The following is a 24592-nucleotide window of genomic DNA, read 5'->3' as shown; positions in this document are numbered from 1 at the left end:
GCCTACATTAACGTTAGTATGTGACAGACCTCATGATCAGACATTTCTAGTATTTTAGCTGAAAAGCATCAGATGATAGGCTACAATGTCTGTCATTCTGTGTGATTGGAAAACAATTTATTTACCAGATATGAAATAATATTTTTTTCCTCAGAGTTTTATTACATCTGTAATTCCTTTATAATTTTTCTCAGAGACTGATTATTTTGTGAAAATTGTATATTGTGTGCATTATGGTACTCTTCTGTTACCTTGTCTTTCGATTACTTTTCTGATTTTTGTTGTTGTTGTCCTTTTTCAAGACTGACAGCATGCACTTCAATGTATTGCCAACATCCTGCTAGTATCTCCTTTGGTGTTACATGGAAGAAAGAACATCATATGAGACCGTCATGATGGTGAGTAAATTATGACAGAATTAACATTTTGGATGAACTGTCACTTTAAGTTTATTGAATTTTACATGCTATTGAGTTTTACTTAAAATTGTTCTTAGGAGAGAAAAGCAAAGATTAATAGAATAGTCTCACTGAAGGGGATTTAATCAAAAATAACCTAATTGCCCTAAGAACCAGTGAAAGTACAGTGTGAAACAAAGGTGAAATTGGTCAGACTTGGGTGTCTCACTAGATGGCAGTGTGTGGCAACACTTTCCCTGCAGGAGTATCCCAGTAATTCATTTGCATCTCTTGTATAAAGTGTTCCTGAACAAAAAAACAGAACAGAAAACAAGCCAGGTCTCTAAGTCTGTTTTCTTTTTTAGCAGGAAGATTGCCCACATGTTTTAGTTTGTTTTCCTGAAAAACAGAACAGTCGTCAAATTACTGTTTCTAATTAAGATTCCAGGGGTGTGTGAAAAAAGATTTATTTATTTTCCCCCCTGCGCTAATCCAACTACGACAAACGCCGTATCAGCACGAAAGTACATTTCGTAACTGGTTGAAAAAAAAAGTTGCTGCTTTAAATTAAGTACAATCAACTTGGATGTTTAAGTCATTTCAACTTAAACTTTATTAAACTGACCTTTGAAAAAATAGAAAAGAACCACCGCTCATCCGTCAAAAAAGTCTTGTAGAGAGGTGCTGCTACATTAAATCATCATGGAAAATTGTAAAAAAAAAAAAAAAAAGTGCTGCTGTATTTTTACAATTTTCCATTAAACTGACCTTTAAAAATGAGCTGAATATTGTATAACAAAAAAAAAAGCTTAACTTAGTTTGGTGAGTTAAAGCAATGTAAAAACATATGTTGTCATAACTTATTGATCATATCATTTTTTACAGCACAGAACTCCAGAGTCTGTTTTTTTCTTGGTCTATTGCTAAACAACTGTTTTATTTTATCAGGAAGCATACGAGTATAAAAAGTGCTACTAAAATACACAGCACTTTAAAACAGCACAACATCTTAAAAGTTTTATAGGCCTAATTGTTTTGTTTATGCAATTTGTGAAGTCAAAGAGCCCTTCCCAGGCTATATATATATAAAAAAAGATTGTTTAAAATCAAACCTGTGTATTTACTTGAGTGTGCAATGAGGAATAGCAATGATTTCCAGATGCTTTATTGGGTAGGACTGATTTTATCTCAGACAGTCTCCCCTTGTCAGATCCAGCTGTCCCGCAGAAGACATAAGAGCACAGTTTCACTAGCCTGTTTCAATACCCACCAAATGTAGAAGATGACTTTAATGGTCTTTTACATGGAAAATCAGCTAGAGTTTAAACTTTTCCATGATGAAAGCAGAGGCAGGAGCTTGACCTGTGAAACTCAATACTCATTCTTTCCTCTCTCATGCCCTTGTGTTTATAAGACACAGACTGCAATAAAAAGGTTTTAAAAGACCTGCCGGTCGTTTGCCAGTCACAAAAAAAAAAATAGATATATCTGAAAAAATTGTGTCAATGAAATATTTGAGGACAAAGGAAGATGTACAAGGCTGAAGTAGTCCAGAATACGTGGAGACAGAACTTTCTTTTATGTCGCTGCGCTGTCATCATACTGTCCCCCAGTTACAGAAATGGCTCATTGCGATGGGACAGATTGTTCATGAATATTGAATCGATCCTTTTGGCTTTTATAAATTAGAAATCGTTCTTGCCACACTCATGTGAGCGCCTTGTTGGATGACTTGGAGGGATAGCTCTGCAAAATGGCATGTGGGACTCTGCCATGTCGGGGCAGGGAAGACAAACAGGCGCTGTGTTTGAGAAAATTGGATACATATTTAAAGTTTAAACGCCGCCGAGTGACGTCCATAGTTAACATCTCATGTGACTCCCAGTATGAGAGTTGTTATTCTGTGTTTAGTTTGGATTTAATTTAGACGTCAGTACGTGTTGGGCTAAATGAGGAGAGTTATTGGATCATGGTTTGTGGCTTTATGTCTTTGGACATGTGAATTACAATCTTCATGAATTGGTGTCATGCCAGATGGATACCTTCAAGACAGAAAAAAATAGAAAATATACGTTTGATTATTAATTAATCTCAAACATCTGGCCCAAGATGTATGACAGAAATAGTTTGAGTGTAGAAATGATTCTATCTAGTCCTCAATATTGTAATATAAAAAAAAAAAAAAAAAAATCTGATTACATTATTGTTCTTGGAGCTCAGTCATCTCATACATTAATTTTGTGGATGGTTTGAAATCCCTTGCATGAGAGATAAGGTTACCTCATGCTCATAAATAGAGGTGAAAGCACTGCACGCTCTCACAGTTAAGACTGTTTTATCCACAGATTTGATCCAAATGCCGTTGGTTTCTTGCCTTTTTAAGTGTTATGGCAGTGGTGGTGTGTAATAACAAAAATGTGTTATTAATATAATCCATGGCAGAGCACAGTCTTATTAAAAACTTTAGGATACAGTCAGCGCTTTATCTATGTTTGCTGGTAGTTTGGCCTTGGAGAGCTACTTTTCCTCTGAAAATAATGATGTGCTTTGTTGAGAGACCTGCTCTAAAGCCAGGATAAAGAATTATATGTATTGTATGCTCTGTCTGAATACTCGATTCTGATTGGCTGGAAGGTGTCCAATAAAACCGTTTAATGCACATGTAGTTCCAAGTCAACAACTTTTTTAAATGTTTAATTTTTTTTTAATTTCTAGAGGAAAGTATTGGTAATAAAAACATTGAATTCAATACAGCTGCAGAGCGACATTAGAATTGTTTTAACTATTTGAGTACAAATACATTTTGATGGCATCATCAGGGAAAGTTTCTACAGTGATGTGAGTTGCACATGTCAGCTTTTCAATTATTTTTAATGTAATTAAATTTTTTTTTTTTTTTTTTTTTTTTTTTTTTTTTTTTCTCAAAGGCTCCCTGTGTTACTTTGCCTTTGAGCTTCATTTGCTTCTTCCTTGGCAAGCTCAGACGTTCCCACCAAATTCCTCGGACCTAAAACCTTTCGTTCTTCTCCCTGAAGGCAGTTTCATGAGGATAAGAAAAACATATCTCCAATCTCTGACGAGAAGTCATTTTTGCATATGCTTTCAATAGTAGACTCTCAAAACAGACGTGTCTCTTCTCTAATTCAATTTCTAATTCCATGTGTGATAAAAATGTCTTAAAATAAACAAAAAGACATTTTTATAGTAAATTATTAAGTCCATGCTTATTTTGGCTTGTGAACATGACCCGTGTGTATTCAGCCTAGAACATTGTGTTGCAATGACTTTATATCAATCAAAAATTATTATCTTTTTAATTAATACACATTTGTAACTGTTAGAGCATATAACTCTTTTTCAGAGGAATCCTGTTTGAGACCAGACCAACAGTTTGTCTACTGCACTTATACATAAGCATCATCTTCATTAAATAATATAATATAACATTACAAAACCCCACACAAGCAAATAAAAAACACATTTATTTTTCCAAACCAATATCAGACTGATATAAACAGTAACTTACATTGCAGATAATGGTTTAAGCTCCACAGTTTACATCAAGGCTTCTAGTATGCCCCGTTCACATCCTCTAGGTTGACACTGATGACCCAGAGGGGCCGTGTTGCCTTGTGGGTCAAAGTGCATCACAAATCACTCCCATACTGGAGCTTCTTCCCAGGCCAAAAACAGAAAGCTGTCACAAGGCACCTATCTTTTTTTAACACAGGAACTTGTTACATTTGGAGATAAGTGGTAGAATCAATAGTCTCTCAAAAATAACTAGCAGCTAATCTAGAAGATTGGACTAATGCAATTACAGTCTATGAGAAGAAGTGTCATGTTTTAACCAGTCAGTCATGATATGTAAAATAATCTATAGTTAATTTTCTGTACTGCATAGCATATAGAGTAAACAGATGTTCGGTTGCTATAGTGCTATAATAAGTTTAAATATATATATAGCTGTGCAACATTCCTCACTCAGTGGTGGTAAAGTTCAACCGGTGTGACAAGGATAATCCGTGACATCAAATTCCACTACAAACATTACCGTTTTTTTTTATTTTTTGTTTTCATGCACAAATATATCCCTCAACACTTAGCATGTCAAATTAACAAGACCCATGTAGATCTCTGTCAGAACGTGTACAATGTCATTCATATTAGTTTCAAATTATGTTAAAAAGAAAATGGATTTCTTCAAATTCCATATACACTTCTGTTCAAAAGTTTGGGGTTGGTAAGAATTGATAATCTCTTTGAAAGAGGTCTCTTCTGCTCACAAAGGTTGCGATTATTTGATCAAAAATACAGTAAAACGGTACAAACATTTGAATGGTGGTGTATATTTTTGGTACAACAAGATAAAGAAAACAAATATTTCAACTTAAAATGCAGATGATATACAAATACTGAGACCATTAAATATTAATAATATTGACGTAATATATACAAGGTTAATAGCATGTATGAGTTCTCTTCACAGAACATTCACAGTGTCAAAATAAAGCAAAGATATGTTTGTATCTCTTGGGCGTTTTTGTTTTGATTACACAAAGCCCCCTTTCCCGCGCCCTTATGCTCAATATTTTTTTTCTTTTCTTTCACACTATAACACAGCATTTGTTGCAGTTGGAGTCATTCCTAGACATTTCTCTTAAATCCCACCAAGGTCAAAGTTATTTGCCTCCTCATATCTGGAACACAATCCAGCTGTTACATTTTACATGTGCTGTATGATCTTCATGTTTTTTTTTATTTTTTTATTCTGAGCTTACATATTCATCTAACACCTTTCAAGCATATACACATGGAACTTAATTTGGCATTCAAACAAAAAGGCATATCTTCATTATCTTCCTACTACTCTAAATAAAGAGTTGACGTCCAGCGCACAATACGATTCACCTAACAACAACTAAATAAACTTTGAGCCAGGTGGTGACCTGAAAGTTCCTGTTTTACAAACTAGTTTTGAATCAAGGTTCCATGACTGCATTCAATGTGCTAACAATAACAACCGGACACTGAATTTGAGGGATAGGCTGCCCCCTCAGCTGCATGGGAGTTTCTTTGGCAAAGCTTATAGGAAGGAACACACACACACACACACACACACACACACGCACCCACAGATTGACCCTCACCGCTTCACTCTTCCTTTCTGCAACTTCCTTTCACATCAGACAGTGACGATCCAGAGCTTGTTCATAGTGCAGTATTTACGTAAGGAAAACATGTCGAGCTCCTGATGAGGGTTAATTTGTAGCTGTTAGGTTCAGCTGCATCCTGTTTCTGTTGGTCTTCACTCCCACCACTTCTCTCACACAGAAAAACAACACTCTGAATGTCTGGGAACAGCTGCTCTATGTCTACGGGAGACTTTAAATATATCAGGTCCATTGTCTGATCTGAAGCTATATATAAAAACAGCCTGATACTGCGCTGAGCACAGGGCCTTTAGTTTCATATGAATGGTTACAATGCTTTCCACCTCAAAGTTTGACACTGATGATGATGATGTCCGCTTTTCTAATGCGTTTTAAGCATGTCGATTGTCCTCCACCTCTCAGTCGCTGTATTTGCGAAGGCTTCTGTCGGTATTTAGGTTGCCGGGCTCATGGTTTTTGCACTGAATGCTAGTGCCGTTCACGGGGCCTGAGCTGGACACCTGGTTCTTGGTATGACACCAACAGCACAAGCAGGACTGGAATAGTGATAAAGATAAAAGGAAAATCATTTGATTGTTGCAACATAGGCTCATTAGAAAAACATGCTGCTGCTTTGCAAAACTTCACACAAAAATAAATAAATAAATACATATATGTTATGACCCCAAAACACACCATAGTGCATGATTTGTTAAAGTAACACTATGTAGATTTTCAACCTTCATAATATATTTCCAAGACCCTTGTGATGGTACATCGACCTTGTGATGGTCTGCCATAGCCTGACGTGGTCTTTATCGCTTTTACTGGCACCATGTAACTTCGGGTTTCGGGTAGGAACCCGTGCACAAAAAGAACTTCAAAATTTGACTGCTTTACGGCATACGTCACTTCCCCCACCACTTCCTCAAATTGTCTGTGGCCATTGCAGACATCCCAAGTCTCCCGGGAGTCTCCCGCATATTGATAGCGTCTCCCTGATGCCCGAAAATTAGTTCAAATCTCTCGGAATCTAGAGCGCGCATGCGAGACAGAACATACTGCGCGCATAACATACATAGCGCGAGCACGGCAGAGAGGGAGAGAGCGAGAGACCTTGCGAGTGTGCCTCACAAAAGCTAGTCAACCCGCCACCCCCCCTCAACAATCCAGTCACCAAGATAGACCTCCCTGAAATGACTTCTTGCAGGTTGGGATGTCTGCCATTGTTGATTCCAAAGCCGGTGCTGGATAAACAGCGAGCGTGCGCGTGCGACAGTAGGCTGCGGTAGGCTAAATTATTTACGACAGCAGTAATGGACAATTCTGCTTCCAACCTGTAGGGCGACCGCTGAGGAAAAGTTACTTGGTGTTTCTTTAAGTAATTCATTTTCACGTTTGCATGTCATGGGTTTCTGACATAGTAAACTTGCTCACTAGCTCACCTGGTACAGCATTGCACTTGCGATCCGGAATGGTTTGCTTATGTTAATACTATTGGTTACGTTTAGAGCAGGGTTTAGTGTAGGTGGTACGATATTTTCGAAGGAGATAGAGCTTGAACCTTTTAGCGGCACTTGATGAAAATGTACGTTTTGAACTGCCACTATAACAGCCAACATTTTAAAATGTTGCCAGTTTTACATTTTTCTGTTTCGAAAACAATTGAACATGCTTTTAGCACCATTTACGGGACATTTCAATTTGAACATGCTGTAAAATGTGCAAGAAACAATGTAACCAATGTAACCGCAGGGCAGGCACTTTTTTTTTTTTTTTTTTAACAAGCTTGGTTTGGATTTTAAGTAGTGCACATTTGTATTGTATTAGAGGTGAATAGGTTGAAATGAATCAGTATTTCTTATCTGCAGCACTAAATTTGGCCCATAGTAAATCAATGTTGAATATTTCTCTTGGACCTGCACCATCTCTTTCACAGATCACCAGTTGGCTTGTATTTAGGGCCATGAACTTGGGTTGGCCAACTGAGTTGGTGTTATGGTTTGTCTCACAAATGCTTCAGCTGCAGTGTATCTATAGGATCATCCTCATTACTGAAAAGGGGCCTACTTAGGATCTGACATCATTTTCTGTAATCTACGCTCAGACAACCAGGGCTGGGCATGGCTTATCTCCCTCTGAGAATGACTCACAGGACACCTAAACATTTGTCTCCATAAATCAAGCACAATTTGCTGATTGAATGGTCTGTGACCGCTGATTTTGCGAAGTCGTGACGTGAGGAAACATATTCACCCATTCTGTATGAGTCTGTTTGCAATGGCTTGTTAATGAAGGAAGAAACACTCACCTTAAAGCAATTATTGAACTTCTTGCTGACAAAGTAGAGGATGATGGGGTTGATGCAGGAGTTCACAGTGGCCAAGTTGATGCTAAAATAATCCATGATCAACAGGAAGCTGAAAGTTTGGACACTCGTTTAGTTTTGTTGTGTGTAAGTTTACATACCACTTGCACAATCTACAAGATGTTTGTCATTTTTGAATAAGATGGATTATTTTAGAGATTACAATCACAAATACAAAATACTAGCTGAAGTTTTAAAATACAACAATTAATTTAAAGCTGAGATTGTAAAAAAATCACACTAGAAATATTATACCATAGTCACATTAAAAAAAACATTACTTTTTAAAATTGTATTAATATCCATGACTTATTTTTAAATTACTGTTTTTTAAAATTCCCTGATATTTCTAGGGTTTCCATTATTGTCCCTGATCTGTCCTGAGAAGGGAAGCTGCCCAATAATCTTAAGATCATGTAGTCTTGGTTTCCCATCATGCTCTATGTTTGAGTGTTTCCAACAGTGGCTATATGATGTCTTCAGTGGCCAACTAAGGGACTCATACACAACTATCACTATTAATGCATACTATATATATTTTTATGTCCCATTTGAATATTCCTGTTAACTCTAAATAGTACAATTTGTCTAAATTAATATATTATTTTGTCTTGTGGAATATAATGAAATACTGTGTTTTAAGCAGTCTTTTTAATGACAGTACTACATTTAAAATATGTTTTATATATCTTATTTTTACGATTGTATCTAATTTATCTTTTTATTTTTTTTGAAAAAGTTACGAGTCTTACAGCTTCTGTTAGGGATATGTAAACTTATTAGCACATATGTAAACACTTTAGTACAAACTATAACTTGTATGTCAAGACATAAGTACCATGCACATACAGTACAAGTATGTAGGGTATAAAATAAATCAGTCCACTGTTAAGCGTAAAAATTGGCGAAGGCTCACTCACTTGAGTAGGTCACAACGTCTTTCATCAGTTGGAACATAAACCATTTTCTTCAACAGTCTACTGAGATGAAGGGGGAACCAGCAAAGAGCAAATATCAGCACTAAACAGAAGACTGCTTTAGCCACTTCACGCCGCTGAAAAACATAAACAAGCCGTTAGAACCGCAGTATATTCAGTGTTATATAATGTACTCTCAGAGAAATTACTTTTACAGACTTTAGCACATACATAACAGGCTAAAAAGGTTATTATAATATCATCTAATTCAAGGATGGGCAACTACGGTCCTGGAGGGCAACTGCTCTGCCGAGTTTAGTTCCAACCCTAATCAAATACATCTGAACAGGGTTTTTTTTAGGTCTCCAGAATTACTAAAAAGATCACTTTTTAAAAAAAAACTGCAGGACACTGGCCCTCCAGGACCGAAGTTGCCCATCCATGATCTAATTGTTTATAATTCTTTCACTTTGCAGTAATACTCCTTATGTTTGAATGATACTGACTCGAAGGTTTATGACCATTATTAGTATTAAGGACTTTTTCTTACCTGTTTAAGGTGTTCACTGAGGACGATCCGAAGGCTTCCGTTTCTACGGTGGAGCATTTCACATGTCATGAGGGTGTAGAAAACAGCTGTGCAGGCCAGTGGCACGCAGAAGTAAAAGCCAAATAACCACCAGTCTTTCAAATCTACATATAACTGAAAGCAGATGAAAGACATTCTCAGTATCCATTATGTTTACAGTAAAAAAAAAAAAAGGAGAAAAGTTACGGTGTCCTGATGTAGTGTTTATAGCCAGTGAGAGATCATTTAAGGGCTGAGTTGTACCAAGATGATTTGGTAGCTAATTGAAAGTAGTAAAAATATAGCAAAAAATGCCCTCAGAAGACTTAAGTATTGTTTTAAAGGGAAACTAAACACTAAACCAACTTTTTAAAATTAATGATCTGTAAGACTGGGGCTTTATTAGTGCTGTTCATTGATTGGAGTAACTTTTTTGACAATTTGGGTATAAAGTGTTTTAATTCTACAATATATGGTGTAAAAACGTCTGAGTGCTGCCCTCTTCAGGTTGAACGGTGGCTACTGCAGTTGAATTTTCCTATTGGATGTTTGCGGTAGTTCGTGATGGTAGCGGTGAGAGCTGACATAAGCAGGTTTCAGCTTACCACGCCCTTGGTACGAGCTACCACGTCCATGGGAGTATAAAAACCATCTCGTTTCGTCAAAACCACTGTAGCGAGTCAGGAGTTGGAATTGCGATTATTGAAAACGATCAGGATAGAGTATCCGTTCATCCCCTCTATCTCCGCTGGGCTCCGCCCACTTTTCCAGCATTTTTCAAATATTGTCAGTGGGTGGAGTCAGGCTCTGACCAGGGGTTTAGTTACCCTTTAAAGGGGTGGTTGATTATGATTTCACTTTTCTAACTTTAGCTAGTGTGTAATGTTGCTGTTTGAGCATAAACAACATCGGCAAAGTTACAACTCTCAAAGTTCAAAGCAAAGGGAGATATTTGCTTTTAAAGAAATCGTTTTTTAAGGACTACAACAAACGTCTGGTAGGAACTACACAACATTCCTCCCGGGTTAGTGACATCACTAACCCTAAAATTTGCATAAACCCCAACCCCCGGGAACACGCAGTCCATGTTGAGAAGAGGAAGAGCTGTTGTAGTCAAGCACATTTGTGAGTCAGCTCAAACTGTAGCATCCGTCTTTTCACATGCAATAAAAAGTCACTCTGTGTGCATCTCACAACAGTTCCTATACAAGCGATTTATAGATTATCTTGACAGAATATGCTAATTGAAGAAAGTTAACTCCACATCAGCAACATAAATTCATCAACCATTCAGAGACGTCCTGTTGCATTCTACATGTTGTCACTTCTTAGTCTCGCCTCTGACTCCGGTTTAAACATAAAAGGCAGAACAGTTTCTGACATTTTAGCGTGTGTCTGCGTGAGGTAATGGAGCGAGCTAACACACACACACACACACACACACACACACACACACACACGCGAGCTTTTGAAGCTCCGCCCATTGTGTCGGGAGCTGCAGCTCTTTTGCATTTAAAGGAGAACTCCGGCGCAAAATGAACCTTTGGTCTAATAAAACATTGGTACCTAGTCAACCGTTCTCTGAGATTTGTTTTCATGATAATCGAATGTAAAGAGTTTTTTCTCTAAAAACTGTTTAGCGTATAATGCTAGTAATGGGGGCATCTATTAAGTAAAAAGAAATCGCTAGTTTATACCACTAACAAGACTCAAAATAGCCCCACACTAACACAGTAACATAATGAGGGTCCCTACATGCAAAACGAAGCATTGAGAACTTTGTAAGTGTACAGACCGTTTAATAAGAAGATATTTTATGAAGACAGTCCACTTCGTGTATACAGACAGGAGCCATCTTTGGAAAACAGTCTCAACTAGTCAAACCACGAACGACGTGCTAAGTGAGCTGAACTGAAGTGGAAATGGAGAAAACTTCTGAACTGAATGAATGGCGTTCGTGGTTTGATTAGTATTAAACGGTCTGTACACTTACAAAGTTCTCAATGCTTCGTTTTGCATGTAGGGACTAACGTAACCTCGGTTCTCTCTAGAGAGGGAACGAGTATTGCGTAACCGGCCGTGCTCGCGCCACGAGCGACTTCGCTTCAGTTGACGAAAACCAGGCAATTCAGCCTACAGCCCCTTCTTTTATACGCTAAGCCACGCCCATTCTGGCGGGCTATGACGCTATGAAGGCGCGGGCGCCCTTCATTGGGCGTGACGTCACGCGGGGCTCACTGGTAGGCTGCAGCAGTTGCCCGCAGGGCAGCCAATGAGCACGCAAGACTGCCTGCTCTAGGTCTGCTAGCTGCTGCACTGCGTTGACAATGAATACAAAATTAAGGATAATTTTTTGGTTTCAATATCTCGAGAAGATGAATCTTTCCCGTAGTGTAAGCTAAACTTACGCAATACTCGTTCCCTCTCTAGAGAGAACCGAGGTTACGTTAGTAACCGAGTACGTTTTTGCTAACCCTCAAAAAGTGACAACTTTAACATGCTATATAAACATATCTGTGGGGTATTTTGAGCTAAAACTTCACATACACACTCTGGGGATTTGATATTTCTATTCATTAAAAAATCCTGGGGGGGGGAAATAATAATTGTTTCCATTAAATATTGAGCAGCACAGCTGTTTTCAACTGTGATAATAATAAGAAATGTTGCTTGAGAACAAAATCAGCATATTATAATGATTTCTGAAGGATCATGTGACATTTTGTAAATATAATATAAATGTATTATAAATAAATATAACAAAATACAAATTGTATTGTAATTTTTTTTATTTCTGTATTGTAAACTTTTTTTTGTTGTTGTTCTTTACTTAGCAGTTAAATTAATATTTTTTTCAATAATTTACTTATTTGTAGCCATGGTGTAATAGCCATCAAACAGGAAAAGTATTTTGCATTGCATCCTGATCACTCTCCTGGGTTTATTTTATGATAATAATCAGCTGACCTTACATTATCCCCAGGTCCCTATAGCATAACTGTTTAACATGTAAAACAGTACTCAAAATGAAAACACAATGTTAATTTCATTTTTATAATTGAATTTGTGCTATATTAAATTGTCTCATTTGAATTGTTTAATGTTTCTGAGATTAATGGCAGGGTTCATATGAGAGAATGAACTGTTTGTCATCCACACATATGGCTCTGCTTGTGAAAGATACATCAGCTTGTAATTTCACTCATGGTCTGCTATCAATTTACTTCTTTGGACCGAACAAAGAAAAAGAAATCTCCAGATATCGTCTGCATGGGAAAACTGAAGAAAACTCCAAAGGTTTTACTTGTCTTATCCCCCTGCATTGTCTGTGATTTACGCAAAATGTTGCTTTCAAGATCAAAGTTTGTAAATGATGTCAGAAATCGTGCATAGCATCCTGCTCGAGGTCAACCACCCAGGATGCACTGTTTATTATAAAAAGTGCTTTAGTGTTTATGTGAATGAAGGGAAATGATGTCGGCATGACATCCATCCGATTAAAGCTTACCCTTGTGAAGTCACTTTCAGGCTTGAGCATACAAGTGTGGATGGTTTGGTTTTTGTAGGTGAAGGTGATCATGTTGAAGACTATTGCCTCTGGTACAGCCAAGATAATGGACAGGACCCAAATGGAGAAGATCTCAATGGCAGTAAAGAGGGGAATGCCGACCCCCTGCACTCTGCTCCAGGAGGCTACAGCCCTGTACCTGAGCCACAAAAACAAAACTCTGTCTCATGAGATTGCTCATCTGTTTTAACATTTCACAACAGAGACATGTCATTAGCTATGTTTTCATCCAAAGATGTGCATTTAACTTATGCGCAAAAAGTGGAGTATCGCGATTGAAAACAATTTGCGAAATTTCTATCCCACTCTAAAAAATGATATGATGATCAAGAAGTTATAACAACATGTTTTTACATTGCTTTAACTCAAATAAGTTAAGCCATTTCCAACTTTTTTTATGATATACAAGATCCAACTATTTTTTTTAAGTCAGTTTAATGTAATTTAAGTTGAAATGATTTAAACATCCAAGTTGATTGTACTTAATGTCAGACAGCAACTGTGTTTTTAACAGTGCATGTACTGCATTTAAGTGAAAAACAAAATTGTCACTTACTGGTAAATTGGCTCAATATATCTATAATAAAAATGGAAGTTGCTGCAATCGGGGAAGCCACTGTGGCTCTTTTTTCGTACATTATACATCACTTGTGCCTCAAAGCGTGCAGACGAAATACAATGAATGCTGTCGTGTTATCTTGCATTCGGAGGATGCCTGGTGTTTGGGATTTCAGTCATGTGAGACAGTTCTGGGAGTTAATTATCCCAACAATTTGATGACAGACTTTGGCTCAGGCATTTCAGAATGACCAAACAAACATTTAAGATGCTGTGCAATAAAAATTGAGGGTTTTTTTTTGTTGTTTTTGCGCATCAAGGGATTTTTTGGGTAAATGTGTTTCCATCATTATTTATTCGATAAGAGGATGTACATAAACTAAGAAAATCCTTTTTTTCCCCATCCTGCGATATACCAAACTTTCCACTTTATGTTAACTAAACATCTCTGTAAATGACCTCAGAGAAGTATGTATAATCTTCAACACCATTTTTTTTTTTTTGTTTTTTTTTTTTGTTTTTTTACATCAACACCTGCAAAGCTTGACTGATCAGATTCCTATCGTGTGGGAAAGCTTCTGTGAAAATATTGCTGTGCGTGCAGCTGTGCCAACTTTCAGCTACTGGTTTACAACTACAGTATCTAAGATTAATGAAAAGGCTGCTTTGCATTGTAATATGCATATTACTAAAAAGCTCACAGATACACTTCAGATGTTTGTTTGGATATAGTCACTGGTTTGCCTGGCTTGTTTCCCTTTGCTCAAAGTCATGTTTGCTTGTTTGTTTCATTAATATATTTTCTCTTGTGGGTGATTCTGTAAAACGGTGCATCAAGATTTTAAATAATTATATATATTTTTTATAACCCATTTGAATATTCCTGTTCAACAACAATGGGACATTTATATTTCACTAAGTAGAGATGTATCCACTTTGCCAAAACTCAGACGGATAAGAAAGATAGATAGATAGATTGTTTATTTAGCCACACGACAATGCCGGTGGAATTAGTTTTCGGTACAGTATGTTTAAGCACTACATCATGTGTATGCATTACAAACAACAGATCGACAATACATTTCACAACAAGTGACAGTGCAAGATACAGTGGTTAAGTGACCGTGCATAGTGTATAGACTACTAAACTAGAGAGAAGAGTTCAGAGTCCTGATGGCTATGGGAAAAAAAAAACTGTTTGTGAAACGTTTGGTCTTGGTAGAGAATGACCTGTAGCGCCTCCCTGAAGGAAGGAGCTGGAAGAGGTGATGAGCAGGGTGTGAGGGATCGGAGATGATTTTCTTTGCTCGCTTAACAGTCCGATGTGTATAAAGGCAATCAACTGAGGGCAATGGTTTTCCTATAATCTTGGATGCTTTGTTGACGATCTGCTGTAATTTTTTCTTTGTTTGGCTGTCTGTGCTCCCATACCATACTGTCATTGATAATGTAATGATAGATTCAATAATAGCAGAGTAGAACAGAACAAGGAGCTGATGTTTGATCCGGTATTTTTTAAGCTGCCTGAGGAAATAAAGCCTTTGCTGAGCTTTTGCAATGATGTGTTTAGTATTAGTTGAAAGACATGATATGTAAGCTCACGCAACATGGAGAGAACGGATCGGACGAGATGTGCTGAACATTTCCTCGGCATGATTCAGAAACTAATTGAAAGCGGCTGTGCTGTTGTGAAACTAAGTCCAGCCGTTTGATTCAAGTGATTCATTCTTTAAAAAATGTGACGGGCTGCTAGACATTTGTGGCTCAGATTCGCTCAATGGTTCTAAATGTCAATGAAACATCATTCACATGGGAAAAAAAGTTGATGGATATTATATTGTCTTTTTTTTATATAAAGTCCTATTAGTATATCTGAAGGAGCTCAAATTATGTGATGGTTTGTCAAAAGATAATTTTCACTTTTGTTTTTGGTTTATACAGTATCTTAACAATTTGGCCAAAAGACAACATTTTAGTTTTGTTTTATTGTACGCTACTTCTTTATGGTAGTGTAGCAAAGTGGGCAGGTGGCTTCAGGCTCCTGATGACGAAAATACTTTCTAATGAGAGGTGCCCATTAGAGCTGACCTTATATACTGGAGGAAGTGCCCTGATTCAAGAACTGGAAGAGCTCACGTCCCGCCTTTTCCCCTAAACCACATGCGCAAATGCACTAATGTTTCCTGAGATGGTTTTCATTGGAACCACCCTGATCAAGATGATACGGGAAATACACATTTTTCTCATTTCATACGAAATTCTTAATTTAAATGCCGAGAGATCTCTGGTTTTAAAATGATGGATAAATTAAAGAGAAAGAAATTAAGCTAATTTTTGTCAAATGACCTGCACATAATTTGAGCTTCTACAGTCAAAATATATTTACAAATTAATTTAGCAACTACAAAATATACAGATAGACACCAGTGTTCAATGAAATAAATACTCAAAACTGGATTGCAAGCTTGTATTGTTAATTGTTTTTGCTGATAAAGACAGCATAATGTATTTTGGTGGCAGAATACAATGATTTCACAATGCTTAGTCCTTATGAGAATACAAATTATAGAGTCTGAAAAGTTAGGTCATGCTCGGTTTGAAGACGTACAATAATCATACAGTGAGATTGAGACGAGTAATTTGAAATATGTTTATTTTTAAATATCTGAATTACAATATAGCTAAGAGGAGGAGTGAACGATAACATATCTAGGCCTAACACCATAAACCCAGCTTCTGACCTTTGTCTCTCCCTGACCCTAAGATCAAGGAGGCCTGATGTTTAAAGGTCAAATTAAAGAGGTAGCTTTTTTATTAGATGATTTTCTCTCATCATCAGTAGAAAAACTCTTTGACAATTTAAAGATTGTAAAAATAAATTAAAGGCAAGTTTTTAAAATGAGTTTTAGAACATGTAGACTCTGAAAGTGGCAAATATTTAAAAATGCTGAAGCAGTGATTTACCTGTCCACACTCAAAGCACACAGATTGAGTACTGTAATCCCAACAGATGCTTTCTGGAGGAATGGAACCAGTTTGCACAGGAAGAGTCCAAATGAGCTGTCATCAAATGGCCATTTTGTGACAAGCAGCTGTAAGAAAAAAAGGATTGTTCATTTCTATCATTCCTCAGCCATATGACCCACAAGCTCTAGTAGAATACATTGCATTGGGATGAATGCAATTTGGATGAATTGAACACAATTTTCTTATTTATTTGAAGCATTTATGTCTGTACATTTATTTATAAAGTTGGAATGAAATGGAGATGTTTAACCATAATTGAGGCAGTCTACATTTCTGGAATTTGCTGGTTTCTAAAACAGTTTTACTTAAATAAGTAGCAGATTTTTTTCTTTGACTCTCTGTTCCTGTCTTTGGCCTTAAGGGCACACATCTTGTCTTGATGAAATTGGTTTAGTGCAGTTTCAATGGCTACTTGTATATCGGCCCAGGCACTTCTTAGTTCGTTGTGTACTTTTGCTAGTTTTCACCTTGGAAGACTCTAGTAGTGTTAACAAAATCCTCATGTCGTGTACCCCATTTTGAAATGAAGTTTTGCGTCAGTAGAAGGTTTGTGTTTTGTTGTTTTGGACTCCTGCAAAGTCTCATCATTCAAGTGGCCTTGACAGGGTTCTTTGAAAGGGCGTTGTCTTTTGTTAAACAGGAAAAGTATGTGGATTATGCTCAGGTTTAGAAAGGAAGCTCTTCACGGGTGTATCCTGGCCCTGTTTGTATGAGGAGTGTGGAGTTTAGCACAGATGGAGTGTGTATTTGCATTTGATGTATATTGGAAGTCAGTGGTCTGGAGTGCACAGAAGTCTGTGCGTCATAAAACAAGACATGCTAACTACCGCACTTCCGTTTTAAAACATTGTTGTTGTTTGAGGTTTCGATGTTAAATGGACACCTTCCATCCTAATAGAGAAGCTCTCTGGATCTCCACCCAACATCCTGTTGAAAAGGTCCTCAAAATGAAATTTGTAAAAATTGGAAGACAAACATTCTGTGCTAAACTGTTGCACGTCGCCTCAGAGTGTTTTAACATTATAAATCAAACAGATAGACTACAGATAAGATAATTTGACCTGGGTCAATGATGCATAAGAAAGTCCAAGATAAAGAAAAAAAAAAATCTAGTTAAAAACATATGTATATACCGGTATATACAATTTTGATGAAAAGTTTCAGTATTTGACCCTAAAAATGTAATGTGGTGTATCCATCAAGTAAAAAGTGTTAAACAAAAATAAGTAAATGCATCTAAAAGTCACCCTGCCGTGAAAATCAAGTATTTAATGTTGTTTAAATGTCTATGTAGTGTTTTTAATGTGCTTTAAGACAAACCATGTGCAAATTCATGTCAACACCATTGCTAAGTATTTTCTCCTTAAAACTGCAACGAAACAAAGACAGTCTCAAAAACACGGTTTGAAATTGCCGGTGTTTCTGACTTCACAAACTACCTTGTAACCACTTCAACGTGTGATAGTCATCGAGTGAATCTCTAAGCTGCTGTGAGTGAGTGGAGGCGGGGCTAATTTGCATATTCATAGACAAGGCAAAGGTGTAGAGTTACATTCAAGCTATTTTAAGGCATGAAAATTTTTTTTTTCAAGGAAAAAAACATTTAAATGTCATTTTGGTGATCAAGCATGATTTTAAGGGATTACATTTTGACTGGGGACTTTAATCATTATATATATATATATATATAATGAATTTTAACACATTAATTGAAAAAATATGCTCTACATTGAAAAGGCCATTGTATGTCTAGAATTGCACTTTTAATGTATTTTTGAAGAAAGAAAAATAGAGCATCACATCACTGACCCATCTGCTAGAGGCCTCTGTTCACTGTCAAGTGCTGTGTTCACTGATGAGCAGAGTATTAGACAAGGGAATTTTGGCTAGTGATGAAGCATTAGTCAAAACAGGCCTGTTAATTTGGACGATGGCCCTTCAATCCTCTGTTTATTTTATCAGGCCATATCCCTGCTGTACTCATCACAAAAGCCTCAGTAACCGTAATAGGACGGCCCTGGAGATAAACTCTGAATGACCGTATAATTATAGGACCCTTGCCCTGTGCATCTATGCACCCTCCCAACTTCCTCTGCCAGCTCATTCTCCCTTCCTGTGCTCAAGTACTCTCTTTTGTATTGTACTGTATGCACTCTTAAAAATAAAGGTTCCAAAAGAGGGTTTTCAGAAATCCCATAAAATAACCGTTTTTGATTCCACAAAGAATCTTTCAGTGGACATTTCTTAAAATAACCCTTTTTTTTTTTTTTTTTTTAATGTGGAGAACAAAATGATAACCTTTTTTTCACTACAAAGAACCTTTTGTACAATGGAAACATTCCATTGAGGTTAAAGGTTCCTCGTGGAACCATAGATGCAAATAAAGAACCTTTATTTTAAGAGTGTAGGCTGGTCTTTCTGTCTGGTTTGTGAAAAAGCCCTTGAGAACTACATGATGTCATGTTTCCTGCTAATTGAAAATAATTAAGAAACAAAGGTGCCTACCTTGTAGACATTGATAGGGATGTCTATGGTGATATAGATGAGGTCTCCAAGAGCCAGGCTGGCGATGAGGGCATTGGGTCCATTTCTCATGCACTTGTTTTGGTAAATAATCCTCAGCAAGGTGGCGTTACCCACTATTCCCACCACAAACACGACACAGGAAATAATTGTGTTAATGTACTTAAAATAGAGCTTGATGGAAGTGGGATCTTTGCAGGGTGGAAGTCTGGTGTTGTTATCCAGCAGGGCCTTTTTGGTGGTGGGCTGGAGACCCTTATGCACATTGGTTTTGGAGGTAGTAGAGTTTTGAAGAAAACTGTCCTGGACTTCCTCTGTTCTATTTATCTGACATATTCCACCAGTGGCCAGGACGGCCATTAGCAAAAACAATTGTAGTGTCGTAATGCCCATTGTAGAACGCAGTTCGCTCTTTGATTTCCAGGTGATACGATCCTGATTAGTGCAGCTGCGGGAAAAGAAACAACAGGACGGACATCAAAAACACATAATGTTGTAAAGTTTGTCACAGCTCACACACACAAAATAAAGAGACATACGATGCAGGCCTCAGAATGAAACGAAATCAAAGAGAATTACTTAAAAGTATAACACTAGATGCGCAAAACTTCAACACAACTTCAAAAGGGATTTAGTGGAGGAGCACAGATGGAGAGTGCCAGTACGAGTTACTGTCATGCTATGGGGACGAGACGTTGCCTTTCCTGTCATCCCAGGCAAGTACCCATCAGTGCTGGCATGGTGCTAGTGGCACAGCACCAAGCTTTTGTTTTTTCATTTGTAATTTTAAAAATGCACCCATTGCATGGCTTTCATCACTTCGGTTTCCTCAACACATTTCCGCTCTCGTTTGCGTTTGGCATTCATTAGGGCAGTTTCCCAAACTTAAACATGAAAAAAGATGTCTTTTGGAATTTCACTATAGGAAATGTGCTAGTAATTTACAACAGCTTATTAACAATTCAGTTTCATTTCAACCTTTTTGATAACACTTTACAATAAGGTTCCATTTGTTAGATATCATGAACTAATAATACATTTAAATCATTTATTAATCTTAGTTAATGTTGATTTCATCATTTACCATTATTACATTATTAAAAGTAGTATCTGTTAATATTATTTAACAGACCTGCGCTAACAATTAAGAGTTGTATTTTTATTAACGAACATTAACAAAGATTAATACCGTGACAAATCTATTTCTCAATGATGAAGTGGTACCAAATAGTATTTTAAGATTACAGTGAAGCCATATAAATTTCATTAGATATGCTGTTTGAAAAGTATTTTTTATTCTTAAAAAGTTGCTAATCACAAAAAAAGAATCTCTTTCAAATAAGTTGTGCAGTTTTATTCATAACAAATGTAGCCTATTCGTACACAGGAATCACAAGTGAGAAAAGTTAATCAACTCTCATCTTGTTTGGAATCATTTGAAACCCCCTTTCATTATCTTGACAGCAAAGGAACACTTCTGAGCCAAGATGTGTTTCCTGTTCAAAGTCCCTGCCACCACCTGGTACACAAGGAACTATTTAGTAGACAGCCCTTCAAGTAGCATCTCAGTTTAGCATCAGCTAGGCACTAAAGAGATCCTTAACGGCACGTAAACTGTTACACTTATGAATTATAAATGCCTCCTGGTTTTTCACCTACCGCTCCTTAAATGTCTGCCTTCCCCAGGATCCCGACAGTCAATCAGTCAGTGAGTTAGTTAGACGAATATTCGACTAGAGCCCCCCAGACATCTGTGTGGTATCATATGAGTAATTAACCAACTATCAAAGTGTAGCAAGATCCCATTTGGACGCCACGACGCACCAAAGCTGCTGTGAAGGGGCTGCGCATTCTGTCTCCAGCTTTTCCTGTGGAGAGTTGCTGTGTGTGTATGTGTGTGTATGTGAGTGTTTAAGAGAGAGCACTTTGACGGGGTGGGATTGCAATTCTCCACCTCCCCCCTCGGCCGGGAGGGGGGCCCCAAAGGAAACACCAGCGCTCGGTGAGGCACAGCCTGCCTGACTGTCAACAGTCAGCCGAAGCTTGGGAAGCATCAGGAGGAATTACAAATCCTCTCCTGAGGTTTGCCCCCTTTCTCTCCCGCGATCTTTGTCGTTTTCTTTCTCTCGCCCTGACAGAGCCCCTGCCACCATGTCATAACCTTCTCCCAAATGATCAGCAGCTATATTTGCATCTGACAAACTCACCTACGAGTCCTTTGCTTTAGATGCGATACTGGCTGATATGCAGGAGGGGTTGTGTGGGACGGTGGTGGGATCGAGAGCCAAATATGCCTTGAACTTTCTATGCCTGAAATATCACAATGTGGGTGGTCAGACTCAGGGGAAACTTGATTGCTCATGTGAACATAAAAGCCCACATAAGCCTTGGGTTCAAGTCTGCCTTATACCAGCCTTACATAAATTGAAGCTATTTTGGATTCTTTTTCATTATGTGCTCTGGCAGCATGATAAGCAGTCTTTAAGAAGGTCGATTGGAACAACAAGCTCATCTAAAGCAAAGTTCCTGGCTGACTACATCACTGTCCATTATGCAACCCGAACATCTATGCCTAGTAAAATGGGCCATTATCAATATGGGGTCTAAGTGCAGCCAGGAAGGCTTATCAGTTATCAGTACTGTTAACAGGCACCTAAGCTGCAACTGCAACTGTACTTGTTTCTAATAAAACATTGACCTGAATATCATTAAAACGTACTGGTCTATGGCAATGTTTTATTTATGCCTAATGCCTCCTCGTTACTGAAGCTTTATCAAGTTGTCTTGAGATTTAGAGGTTCATTTTGTACTGTATGCAAGGGTTGATTGAACCTATCTGACAACATGTAGACTGTTCTATTGGTAAACAAAGCACTAATTTGTTTGTAGCCTTCAAATGTAACAACATAGGTTAATTAATTCAAATATGTTAATACAATCAGCTGGTATATTGTTTTCAGCACTGCCTGTCAAAGATTTTAAAACAGATTTTGGCAGATGTCAGTGCTTTAAGCATAAGAAGTATATTATGCTCACCAAGGGATCATTTATTTGATCAAAAATACAGTAACAACAGTGATATTACTAATTAAATTAAATGTTTGCTATTTTAATATATATAATATAATGAATGTAAAGCTGAATTTTCAGCATCATTACTCCAGTCTTCAGTGTCACATGATCCTCCAGAAATCATTCTAATATACTGATTTTGTGCTAAATTTTTATTATTATTATTATCATAAAAATGGTTCTGCTGCTTAATATTTCTTTGGAAATCATGATATATTCAGCATTCTTTGATGAATAGAAAATTAAAACGAGCTCAAAACAGTATTTATTCAAATTTCTTGTAATGTAAAAGTTTTTTCTTTCTTTAAAAAAAAAAGAACTTACTGACCCCAAACTTTTGAACATTAGGCTATATTTATGTTATATCTTATAGTATATTATATTATATCTGTGATTCCTCGCAAGTTTCATATTTTCTTTTGTTTAGTTTTTTTCCCCTTTATTTCATTTCTGGTCTACTGGTCTATTCTAGCATTGACCGTATAGCAGCAGTAGTCTATCTGTCCTAATCAACAATGTATAAAGACAAAAAAAAAAAAAAAAAGACTGCATGTTACTTTAACTTTTAAAAGTAAAAATCCCAAATAGTTATCATTTGTCCATCTAACTCATATTCTCATCACGTTTCAACATGGCCAGATGCCATGGGCAGTGTAATTCCCCCTTTCATTCCATTTGTACGTGCATCTTTTAATTGGAGTGTTCATTTGCAGCTAATCAGCCTGCTTAGTATTAATTGTGACTTAATTGGGTAATACTAATATTTATTGCCATTCAATTTTAAAACGATTGTGTTTTCTTTAATTGTAGGCATGAATTCATAATAGCTCTTGAATAAGTCATGGTCAACAGTGGCATATATTTTATTAATCGTTACGTGATTTGCTGACAGGATCCTTTTTCACAGAGTCCCTCAAGTCTGCCGGTAGTTTCAATGGTGTCACAACTTTTGGGGGAAAGGGAGAGAGAGATAGAACGAGAGTATGTGTGTGAGAGAGAGAGAGAGAGAGAGTTGAGTTTGGAGTCTTTGTTAATCAAGACATTAATATATAAAATGATGAAACCTTTACCTGGTCCCAGTTGTTTTGGGCTTTCATGTTGTTGTGCTGTTGTTGTTTGGGCTCTTCATCTGGTATTAATGGCATTCTGTCTGAACTCAAAGATGGCAGGCTGCCTGGTAATTCATATGCTTGTTCTCTGATGGCATCTGTGAAAATGTGCTCCGTGCATATTGGTACATACCCTGTGGGAGGGAGCAGGAGCTCAAACCTCTGACTGAGTGGGATGTACGCGGTTTCATAACTGGGGCATTTGCACCAAAAACAAAAGAGAGAGGGAGGGAGGAAGAAAGATTGGGAAAGAAGGCCAATTTGATTTTCTTATCTGGTGACTGTGATTGACATTCTGACACAGATGATGGTACTGGACTGAAGAACCAGTGGCGAATAGTTTGTGTTAAAGTACTGAAGATATTAGAATATTGTAATGAATCATATGAAACAATTAGCACACACACACACACACACACACAGTGTGACACACACACGCAAATTGTGAATGTCGAACTTCTGTTTTCTATACAAGCAGAGTGGATTTAAACTTCTAAGCTCCAATAAAATATCACAATGGTAGTCCAAATGTGTGCTGTATTCGTCATTGTTGAGCCATTGTTCACCTTCATCTCTGCCATTCTAGTTGCGTCTAATTTCAATCATGCTCTGTTGCAATCAGTCATGTGACATGAAAGAACCAGTGTCAAACCTCATGGCACCTTTTTTTTTTAAACATAGACTTAAAGTATGTTTCTCACATAAACTTATCATATGACTTCAGTAGAGATAGAATACTCTGAACATCTGAAGGTTAAATAAAATATAAGGGTTAGATCAGAGATAGCTTACAATTTCAGGTTACCACTTTCACTGATAGACTATACTTTTATGTACTTCAAAAGTGATTTTTTGCTATTTTTGGAGTTGGAAAAAATATAGAAATGTATATAAATGGCATAACTCACTACCTGAGCGTCTATTTTTCATGCAATATTTTGCTGAACGCCTCTCCTTGTGTTTCTCAATAAAGAAAACAAAAGAAAAGAATAAAAACACGGAACAGCATGAAAGTGAGTGAATTATGATGCAGTTTTCTTTCTTTTTTTTGTGGAACTATTCCTTTAGACTGCCCAGCATCTGTGGACAGCAGAGAATTATTTACACTGTCAGATTTCTTCTTAAGTTACAAAAAGTATTAGTTAGGCAACATTTGCAGTCTCCACCATCATCACTTTGTCCATGCAATCTACTTTTGCTGTAAAGAAAGGATGATTTATGAATGATCTGGAAAAGTGTTCACATTAGTCATTTCACTGCGACACCAGAAGGTCTAAGGTCATGAGAAGTGCTCCTACAGTATTATCTGTTTGACAGCACAGACAGACAGT

The 24592-nt window shown here is 37.2% G+C and overlaps 1 protein-coding gene across 2 annotated transcripts; it reads right to left on the bottom strand.

Moving 5' to 3' along the window:
- Positions 1-5134: 5134 nt before the first annotated feature.
- ednraa (endothelin receptor type Aa) lies at positions 5135-23356 on the bottom strand. Of its 2 annotated transcripts, none has more exons than XM_056271783.1 (8): positions 23223-23356; positions 19063-19528; positions 16495-16622; positions 12913-13111; positions 9387-9539; positions 8840-8973; positions 7863-7971; positions 5135-6108 (listed from the first exon to the last, which is right to left on the bottom strand). In XM_056271783.1, the coding sequence occupies exons 2-8, from the start codon at positions 19471-19473 to the stop codon at positions 5971-5973; spliced, it is 1272 nt and encodes a 423-aa protein (XP_056127758.1). In that variant the 5' UTR covers positions 19474-19528; positions 23223-23356; the 3' UTR covers positions 5135-5970. The 2 variants fall into 2 exon arrangements, with proteins under 2 accessions (XP_056127758.1, XP_056127757.1); XM_056271782.1 differs by lacking the exon at positions 23223-23356 and adding an exon at positions 20740-20997 and having other exon boundaries at positions 5136-6108.
- Between the last annotated feature and the right edge of the window lie 1236 nt (positions 23357-24592).

Source organism: Rhinichthys klamathensis, unplaced genomic scaffold (genome assembly GCF_029890125.1).
Source record: "Rhinichthys klamathensis goyatoka isolate OS25496 unplaced genomic scaffold, OSU_Roscu_1.1 h1tg000325l_1, whole genome shotgun sequence".
Lineage (NCBI taxonomy): Eukaryota > Metazoa > Chordata > Actinopteri > Cypriniformes > Leuciscidae > Rhinichthys > Rhinichthys klamathensis.
The sequence above is the reverse complement of the archived record's forward strand: the minus strand, read 5'-3'. Positions and strand labels throughout refer to the sequence as shown.